This window comes from Benincasa hispida, chromosome 8, assembly GCF_009727055.1.
Source record: "Benincasa hispida cultivar B227 chromosome 8, ASM972705v1, whole genome shotgun sequence".
Lineage (NCBI taxonomy): Eukaryota > Viridiplantae > Streptophyta > Magnoliopsida > Cucurbitales > Cucurbitaceae > Benincasa > Benincasa hispida.
Genome location: NC_052356.1, coordinates 47,929,839 through 47,939,744, shown reverse-complemented (window position 1 = coordinate 47,939,744; position 9,906 = coordinate 47,929,839). Strand labels below are relative to the sequence as shown.

General features: G+C 33.4%; 1 protein-coding gene across 1 annotated transcript; it reads left to right on the top strand.

Annotated features, from left to right (window-relative positions):
- The first annotated feature begins 5,787 nt into the window (after window positions 1-5,787).
- On the top strand, window positions 5,788-9,225 carry LOC120083766 (probable ubiquitin-like-specific protease 2A). Its single transcript, XM_039039626.1, has 7 exons — window positions 5,788-6,019; window positions 7,636-7,819; window positions 7,898-8,065; window positions 8,142-8,273; window positions 8,348-8,429; window positions 8,635-8,745; window positions 8,851-9,225. Exons 1-7 carry the CDS (start codon window positions 5,959-5,961, stop codon window positions 8,932-8,934), a joined length of 822 nt encoding a protein of 273 aa, XP_038895554.1. The 5' UTR covers window positions 5,788-5,958; the 3' UTR covers window positions 8,935-9,225.
- Window positions 9,226-9,906: the final 681 nt, after the last annotated feature.

The following is a 9,906-nucleotide window of genomic DNA, read 5'->3' as shown; positions in this document are numbered from 1 at the left end:
CAATGTTAATCGCATGTAATTCTCCTTTATGGAAAACTATGAAATTAACCCAATAAAAAAAAAAACTATGAGAATCAATACATAAGGAATTAACTCACTATATAAAAAAAAATATCAACTTATTAAAAGAAAAATATTACACCTTACCAAAAAAAAAAAAATCGAGCGATCATTTGTAGAATTTTTCTTCGATATAATATCCACTGTAAACAAAATAAAAATGAAAAATAAGTAAAGATTATCAAAAACTTAATTTTTTATTAAATAACAAAAATATATCAACTTACCAAATAAAATATTGCACTGAAACAAACTAATAATATGAAGATGGTGAAAATTGCGATGTTCGTTAAATTTGGGGGAGATAGTTTCAAGATTTTAAAAGAATGGATGGGGAGAAAATATGAAGATGGTTCTCGGGTGTTTAGGGAGAAAATGAAGGAAGAAGGTGAAAAAAGAGAGGTTTGTGTAGGGATAAAATGAAGGAAGAAGGTGAAGGGACTGGGTAGACTTTATGTTGAAATTGAAGAAGAAGAAGACAAAATAAAAAAAAACAATGACGCACGGTCAATGAGGTCGTCGTTCAGGCGTTCAGGCTGCACCGTCTGAATGCATATGTTCAATAGATGCATTTGGACGATTTGACATTTCATAATTTTAATTTTTTAATTTTTAATGAATGCGTCTCTTTGTAAGAAAACTAATAAAATATTCGAGACACATTCGAATAAAGACAAAAAAGCCACCCATTTTCCCTTAATAAGTTCAAAACTCCCCAATACAATCAGTTATGGGATATTGGGGAGACCTACAATTGGCACTGGAAAGACTGAGTGCCTACAATGTCAACGAGGATACGATGTTATTGTTTGACTATACTGATACCCTTCCGTTGCGAGAATCGAACACTATCAACAGAAGTGTGTTTATGCACGACACACTTTTTTTTAATTCTTTAAATTATTTAAACATATTTACCCAAAAATTGAATCAAGATCGATAGCAAACAATATAACCGACAATCTAACATGAAAATCATGCTCTGACACCACTTGTTGGCATAATTACTTTAAACCTATACTGAATAGATAAACCCTATTATTAATGACAAATTGCCATATTAATATCAAATTCCGTTGAGAGATTGATGATAACTTCAAGATGACGATAACTTTAAGATAACTATTGTCTTCCTTATCCAAAACTCTAATGCCCTTAGTGGAATCTCTCTAGGTGAGATTCAAGAAAAACCGAGTGCAAATTGTTTTAGTATATTGGAGATCATAGTCTAAGTTCTCTTTATATACTATTTCAATTAGAGTTTCTATTAAACCCTAATTAAATATGAATAATTGACTTCTGTCCATTAAGTCCATACTGAATTAAAAGTAGAACCTTAATTAGTTAGACTGATAAGATCCAATGTAATAAATAACCCAATGCAATAAAATATTAATTCACTTACATAACCTAAACTTTAATGATACATATTATTAAATATGTCTAATGTACATTAGTCAAAATACATGCATGAATCTCATTCGAATATAAATATTGCTCTAGTAAAAGAGAGTATTTAGTTCTTTATCGTTCTTTTGAAAGTAAGTATAGTTTGGTAAATTTTAATTCAAACGTGAAATTACATGTCACGTGATACTACAATCTAACAGTGACCAAACCAAATTGAAAAATCAATCCAACTAATTAACTTTGGTTGATCAATCTTATAGCTTTGGTAGTCAGGGAATAAATTTTGCACGTGAAAAAATTGACCAATCAGTCAGTCGACGAGCATAAAGGGTCTCAAATTGAAACCAAGTTAGAAACATTTGGAGCAAAGATTGAAATTATTTAGTCGAGAGTTATTTAATTTTCCAATTTAGTTTTGTCATGACCCACAGGGTAAGAAGTTAGTAAGTCATGTAATTGATGTTAATAAATCATGACCCACAATGAGTTGAAGAACTCTTAAAGCCAGATATGGAGTATAGTTAATTAGTCCATCCCACCATACCCCCAACCAATTTAAATACTCTTGAGTGGAATTAGGTATGCAACTTCATGCTCAACTTGGACACCATCGACTTAAGCATTATTGGTTATAATATAATATAATATATACATAGAGAGAGACATCATCACACTGTTATGAGTTATATATTTCATGTCTCATTTTCATTTAACAAGCATCCATTTTAGTGCCAAAACGAGTATAGCTTAATGATATAGAGTTTGTACTATCAACCTTGAAATTAGAGGTTTGATTCTCCTATCCTACATGTTGTTGAAAAAAAAACATACACTTTGGCTTATAGTCAAAATATTGTATCAAGAGAAATTGCTATTTCTTAGATAATTTACCAAATATTTCCTTTTCAAGTTCAACATATAAGAGTGAAAGATTTGAATATCCAACTCTTCTATCAATTTTATAAACCTCAACAAATTTAGCTAAGTCTGGGTAGGTACACTAATTCTGTACGCACGTATATTATTATAGAAGGTACTAAACTTGTAACGAACCGACCCCCTAGGACTTAGGTAAGGTCGTTATTAAAATAAATGCGTGCGAAGAATTTAAAACGACGCTCAGTTATTTGAAATAAATGCTAATTAAAACAAGAGAAGTTCAAAAGACATTTATTAAATGCAATTGTTATAAACAATAATAGAGTACCCATAAATCATAAAGGTTAATAAATACATATGAAAAACAATTCTTAATAATAAGTTCCAAACATCAAAACTAAACATTAAGAGAAACATGAAAAGAACTCTAAATCTCATGATGCGGAAGCGTAAAAACTAGTGCATAAAACTAGTGCATCTCTACCCTTACCTGAAAGGTCAACATAAGAAAGAATGAGTATGAAATACTCAGTAAGTAGCCTTACCACTGGGGTCAAGCTAGGCATCTATGTCCTCTAGATACCCGTATATGACACATAAATACATGTAACAAATGAGAGACTAAGTCCTATCCTATTATAGTTGGTGAATCCCGAAGGAAACACAAGCATCTAACTAATCAATGAGGATATTCACACAGTCTTAACGTGCTATGATTCAACATTGTACGGTTCTAAAACATACGTAAAAATCCTTAATACCATGGCTTCATCACATACACATAATTCTTAATAACATATTATACATCATCCATGTATAACTTATATCATAAATCTACCAAGTATGCCTCAACACCAGCAGATCAGACATTGACATATGAAAACACATACTATCACATACTAACGATCAAGCACTTAGGTGTTTATATAAACAAATCAGAATTTGTGTTAGAACATACTTTGATTCAGGTCATACTGTCAATCAACATGCTAACATTTACCATAACATACACTTATCATGCTAGCATACAACTAAAGTCTGGTCCGTGGGCAGTTCCAGTGGTAAGATAAGTCTGGTCCGTGGGCAGTTCCGGTGGTAAGATTACTTATTTCGAAGCCAAGTTCAGGTATTAATCCAAGCTAATGCTCTTCAACAAAATAAAAACGTCCTCAAAATCCTCTGGATTTTAACCAAAAACTAAGAATCTTACCCAAAAGAGATGTGACAGCAACCGCGACGACGGTAGAAGTTGGGCGGCGTCGGACGAAGAACCGACGCCGGACGAAGAAGTGGCTCTGGACGACAAGACGGATCAGCAACGACGTCGAATCCACGATCTTAGATCTGGCACCTGCGAACGGTTGAGAGTTTGACGACGACCGACACGGCATGAGCAGAGGCGTGCGAAAACCTAGGCGAAGAGTCGGCGCGAGGAAAGGCACAAACACGCGACTGAAAAGGGAGAGATCACGTAGTTTGGGTCGCCGATGCTCGCGGACGTACCGTTAGGCAAGGGTTGCCAAGAGAGAAAGGATGCGAGCGGTGGAGGTGATCGGTGAGCGGCTGGGATTCTGGTTGGCGACGAATGTTCAGCGTCCGATCTGGACAGCGGCGGCTGAAGGAAAGAAGAAAAACGAAGGGGCGGCTAGGCTTTAAGTTGCTCAAGGAAGGAAGAGAGAGAAGGGTTGTTTTTATAAATAATAATAATAATAAATAAATAAATAAAAATAATAATTTATAAGGAAATAAAATAAACCCTTTATTTTATTCTTTTCCAAAGTCTACTATATTTCATTAACTACTTTCCTTCCTGAAAAGAAATTTATTTCTATCATAAATTTCTAAATCGAACAATTTCCAAGGTAAAAATAATAATAATAATAATAAATTACTGCACTTACCTTGGAAATCCAAAATTCAAAAAATGCCCTCCAATAATAAAATATTAAAGTTACATTAATATTTAAAAATATAGGGTGTTACAAAACCTTTCATTAGACCACATGAGAGCATCAAAATATTATTATTGTTTCTTATTACAATTATTGTGAAGAATATGAAGTGGCAATTTTGGTGATGCCCACGTGGTCACAATCTCTTCGAGACTCAAATCAACGATGAAATCAATGGGTTAATTTTATGCATACGAGATTTAATTATTATTGTAAAAATATTGTTGAGAAACATGTTGTTTCGAGTTGCAACATATGATTGTGGTGTGAGATGTTTAGATGTACTAAAAGAGTAGAGAGTGTGAATGACATATCGAGGCGAGATGTGAGGTGAAAAATAGATGAAACTATAATAAACACGTACATAAAGAACCACACAATTTTGAAATAATATTAATAACATCTAGCATCTTTTAATTTTGTGGATTGATTTGAACCATCTAAGTACTAACACACTCCAATTGAGTCTCCTTAAATTAATTTATCAATATCAGTTCGATCGATTTTGGTTGGTCGGAATTGATATTTTGAGTTGTTAAATATTTTTTCTTACACCCCTTGTGATAATTATTTGATTTCCTTTCCTAAATTCCACTTTTAAAATATAGTAATTAAATCATTCATTTATTTTTAATTTCAAATTAAATAAAAATTACTTCATTTCTTTGTAAGTCATATAATCTTCCTTTAAAAAAGAGAGAAAAAGAAAAAAGAAAAACCAATGAAAAAAATTGTCAGAAATAGCACGTTTAAATTTTTATCTTACCAAACTAGCATCTTTTTTGAAATCTCATAAAAATAGTTTTTCTCGATTCATCCGGACGAAATCAACAGTGAGATTTTAGTTAAAAAATCAATTTTTTTTTCCAACTTATGGATTGTTTGGGGCTTTCTTAGTACATCTGACCAAATCATACACCGATATTATATGCATCTTGATGTTAATCCGGACAAAATAATAGTTTATATATTTGAGCTTTCTCGATGAAATCTCGAGCATAATTAACACTAAAATCCATATATTTGAACTTTATTGGGGAATGTCGGGCAATATCAACACAAAGATTTTATATATATCCTAAATTTTACCTTTTTTTTTTTTTTGAAAATTTTGATATTTTCTAAAATTAAAAAATGTTGAACCAATTTGGAAAATCTATTTTGATAGTTGAAAAACACAATTGGAATTCTAGAAATTCATTGTGAAAACATAAATTATACTAAAGATTTGAAAAATTACATAACCGAATTTCGAGAAAATTTGAAAAAAAAATTGGAAAGATTATATAAAAATTAGGGATGTATCGAAACGATCCAAAAATTCTCGTTGTAGATCTAATTCGAGATGGACCGAAAAGAATTATTTTTAAGAATTAAAAAAAATACACTATTTTTTGTAAGGTACGTGCTATTTTTGATAATTTTGCAATCAATTTGGCTATAAAATGGATACAAATTAATAAATTCAACAGCTCTTTACCAATATTAATCGAGTTCATAAAAAGTTCACTACGGATTACGAATTACGACATGTCGTTTCACCATAGGAACGATTCAGATTCCCTGGCATTCAAACTTAGCACAGCCCGGCAGCGAACGCTTCATCTTCTTCGACCGAGAAAAAGGATCGGCAGAGTTTTGAAAAGCATCGCAATCAATGGGTAAGCGAAAGCGTCAACAACCGGTAATAATTATTGACATCGATCACACGACTACAGGTAACTTCTATTAGTGTGTTTACCAACATCATTTTTCTTATTTTCGTTTAGCCTCGCTTGGTTGCCGAGAGATTGAATTTGGAGCTTGGAAGGAGATAATTTATAGCGATTTAAAGGTCTTTCGCTCGATTTTGGCTGATATTTCTGTTTCTTGATGATGCGGAGTAGTGATAATGAGAAGCTTGTTTTTACTAGCTAGTTGTATGTTTCTTCTTTGCCACAAGCGACTAAGAAGGTTATTGGAGAAAGAAATGTATAGCTCTGTAGTTTGAATGATCGATTAGAAGGGCGTAGGTTGGACTTCGATAGACATTTTTGTTTTTGGAGTGGCGCGGTGTTGATAATTCATAAGCGGAAGCAGAATCTCGAACTCAGCAGAAACCAAAACTCATAGAATATCTTGAATTTCGTTAACTAAGTGGATGGAGGTGTAGGTAAGATTATTTGGTAGCCCATGTATGTTGACTGTTACGCGAGTTTGTCTCGTTTGGTGAAACTTTCATTCGCACGCCCATTTATCATGTATTATGCTAAACTTTCTGCAGTTTAGAAATTTAGGAAGGGTTCGTTTCAAAGAATGATGAAGGTCTCTGTTTACACCTGATTAGTTTTATGCATACCTTTCAATGAATTCTGGATGTGGCTCAGTACTTTTTACTTGGGAATTTTGTTAATAATAGAGTTGGATGATACCTATGGACTATGGTTATTTATCCAATTTATTTTGAAGGGTTACTGGAGATCTCAACCTCCTGGTTATTGTATTGAAGTTATTGATTGTTGGAAATTGTTAGCCCTTTCCTTTTTTCCCTCTTAATTTTATTCTCTATAAATCAAGTAGAGTTCAACGAAGTTGTATGGAGTTCAGAAGACCATAACCACCTACATTTTATAATATTTCATCATCAAAGTTGTTTTTGTTATTTGATAGTGTTGAACAGTAGTTCCCAGTAAGGTTAACAAATTTTATTATCTCATGGAGAAAATCACTTCTTCATCTTTTGTTGTTTATTGTTTATTTATGGCCTACCATGGCCTCAGTTTCCTCTGTTGAAATTCCTATTTAACTTTAAGTTAGATTGTTCGACTGAATTTAGTGAGAAAACTATGTCAGATATGTTGTACTATAGTCGTCTAGATCCCCTGCACTATAATAACTTCCTGTCATTGTTCCAATTTAGTTTTGTCTGTTTATTTTGGACATCCTTGGCCTTTTTCTATATAGTATGTAGTTTATTTTTACGTTTGATATATAACATGTAGGGGTTCATTTATACCTTATATATAACATATGCGTGTATAACCCTTCTTTGATATGACATCTGTGCTACACTAAAAAGGTGAATTGACCCCTACATATTATATATATAAGGTATAAATGAATTCCCTACATATTATATTTAAGTTATAAATGAACCCCTACATATTATATATATAAAAGGTAAAAATATACTACAAGGTAAATATATACAACTACATATCATATGCTAAAAGGCAATGTACAGCGCCCAAGAAAGTTGCCAGAAGGAATTTTTGTAGTAAATCTGTTTGGTTGCTTACAGAGGCATGCAGTATTCAGGTTCCATATGTAACTCACCTCTTATATCGATTATCAGGGCATGGTAGCAGGAATGAGTTAGAAGAATCTGAGAATGTTAAAAATTTTCAGCTTGTATCCCCCTCCATGTCAGGCACCAGTCCTGTTCGTCGACGCAAGCGAACAAGGAAAGTTGGATGCAACAGTGCAATTCCTGTTCAAAAAAGGAAGCTCGACTCTGGAGCTTTTGAATATTGTTTTCAGTAAGTAACATTTCTTATAATTTTGGTAAACATACTGAGACGTTTGAGGTAATTTGACTGGAATATTGAAATGCGTAGGAATTTATGGAGGAGCTCTCCAGAAGAGAAGAAGATTCATTTTACATACCTTGACTGCTTATGGTTTAGCTTGTACTTGAAAGCATCCCACAGAAGAAAGGTCCTGAAATGGATCAAGGACAAACAAATATTTTCAAAGAAATATGTCTTTGTTCCTATTGTTTGCTGGTAGATTCTTCCCCACTCCTGAATTAGTCTCTTGTCGTCATCATGCGGTATCTTGTAATTGACTAATTGTTACTAGGAGCCACTGGAGCCTCCTGATATTTTGCCACTTTGATGAGAGACCGGAGTCAAAAACCAGAAAACCATGCATGTTATTGCTTGATTCACTTCAGGAGGCAAATCCAAGGCGGTTTGAACCAGAGATTAGAAAGTGAGTCTTTTATTTCTCTATTGTTGTAAATGCCTTTCTCTAAGTACTGGATATGCTTTTGCAATCTTTTTCAGATTTGTGTTGGACATTTTCAAAGAAGATGGAAAATGCAAAAACTTGAATGTTATTTGTAAAATTCCTCTCATGGTGCCTAAGGTAATCGTAATTGTCACGTTTGAACTATCTTTTCTAATTATTAGAGTTTATTTGTAAGGTGTTATACTTTTAATTTTGTTTATTCTCAGTTGTAATATGGTATCGGATGAATTGTCCCCCCCACAACACTCTCAGAGCTCTCTTTCGCATTTTCACTTGCCGCTCGTTATTGTAAGACTAATTACATGACCTACGAACTTTCCAGGTGCCACAACAGAAAAATGGCGACGAATGTGGCAAATTTGTTTTGTACTTCATTCATTTGTTTATGGAGGCTGCTCCAGCAAAGTTTCGCATCAAGGACTACCCTTACTTTGTGAGCTTTTATCCTTACGCACTTCCACTTTAAAAACATCAATGACATATTCTCTCTTCCAAATGCTGTAGAGATTCATTAACGAGCTGGATTGGTGCCTTGCAGATGAAAGAGAATTGGTTTACAGCAGATGGTGTGTGCCAATTCTACAAGAAATTCGGCCGTTCTGATGAAGTTGTCTGTCTCTAATTTGTGCTCGACGCGTGCATGTTCATCCTTGGCAGGGTCATGTTCATCTAATCCATAAGAAATTGTATAGCAAAGGTTGCTAATTACTGACATAGTTTAGTGTGTTTTTAATTGGAGTTGTATTGAAATGAGCAGCATTTGTAATTGGCTCATCTACTAAATTTGGATACAGTTTCAGGACTAGAGTAATACCCGATGAACTGATTGGGTTTCCCAATTCGCATTTGAATATGTATGTAAATGCTTTGGCTCATATGATATTACTATAAAAGAGCCACTTTCACCGTCAAATCTTGGGTTGGGGAATGACCTATTTGTAAATTCAATCATTCAATTCAATTCAATGATATATATATATATATATATATATATACACATATAACTTTAAACTTTGATTAAAGCTTCGTAGGTGCATATGACATCGTTGCACGAAGCGAATGTGATAAAGAAGTTTTACAAGAATTTGTTAAATAAACAATATATATTTATATATTTGAAGTCCGGATAATGTGATTACTCTATGTTCTATATCAATTTTCATCCAAAAACAAAGCTTTGGAATTGATACTCATCTACAAAATAATCTGTTGCATCTTCAGAACAAATTTCTTGTTTTGCTAATTAGACCAGTTCAATTTCAAAGTAGAAGAGAGACTGCATTGAAAAACATCAATTTAAGCTGGACATAATTAATCCAGGAAGAAATATTCTGAGACGGGCAAGGAAGGAAGAGGCGGGGATATGTCGTCAGTGTAGAAAGAGAATCTTCTCATTCAAAAAATGCTCTCTTATGCATGAGACGATCTCGATGAAGCCAACGGATGCAAAAATCAAATAATTCTTTGTGGTGGAACAAAATATCTCTCATTTCCCCCCCAAAAAGATGATCCTCTCAATTGACTAGTTCCGTTTCTTCCTAAAGAATGACTAACCAACCGTCATTTGGCTCCTTCTACGCCAGGCGATTAGGAT

What these genes read in the sequence shown, in the direction of transcription:
- LOC120083766 (XM_039039626.1), top strand. Translation starts at nt 5,959, where the DNA reads ATGGGTAAGCGAAAGCGTCAACAACCGGTAATAATTATTGACATCGAT. An exon ending in TTTGAACCAGAGATTAGAAA is followed by an intron (nt 8,274 to 8,347) that starts GTGAGTCTTTTA and finishes AATCTTTTTCAG; the next exon opens with ATTTGTGTTGGACATTTTCA. An exon ending in TCAAGGACTACCCTTACTTT is followed by an intron (nt 8,746 to 8,850) that starts GTGAGCTTTTAT and finishes GGTGCCTTGCAG; the next exon opens with ATGAAAGAGAATTGGTTTAC.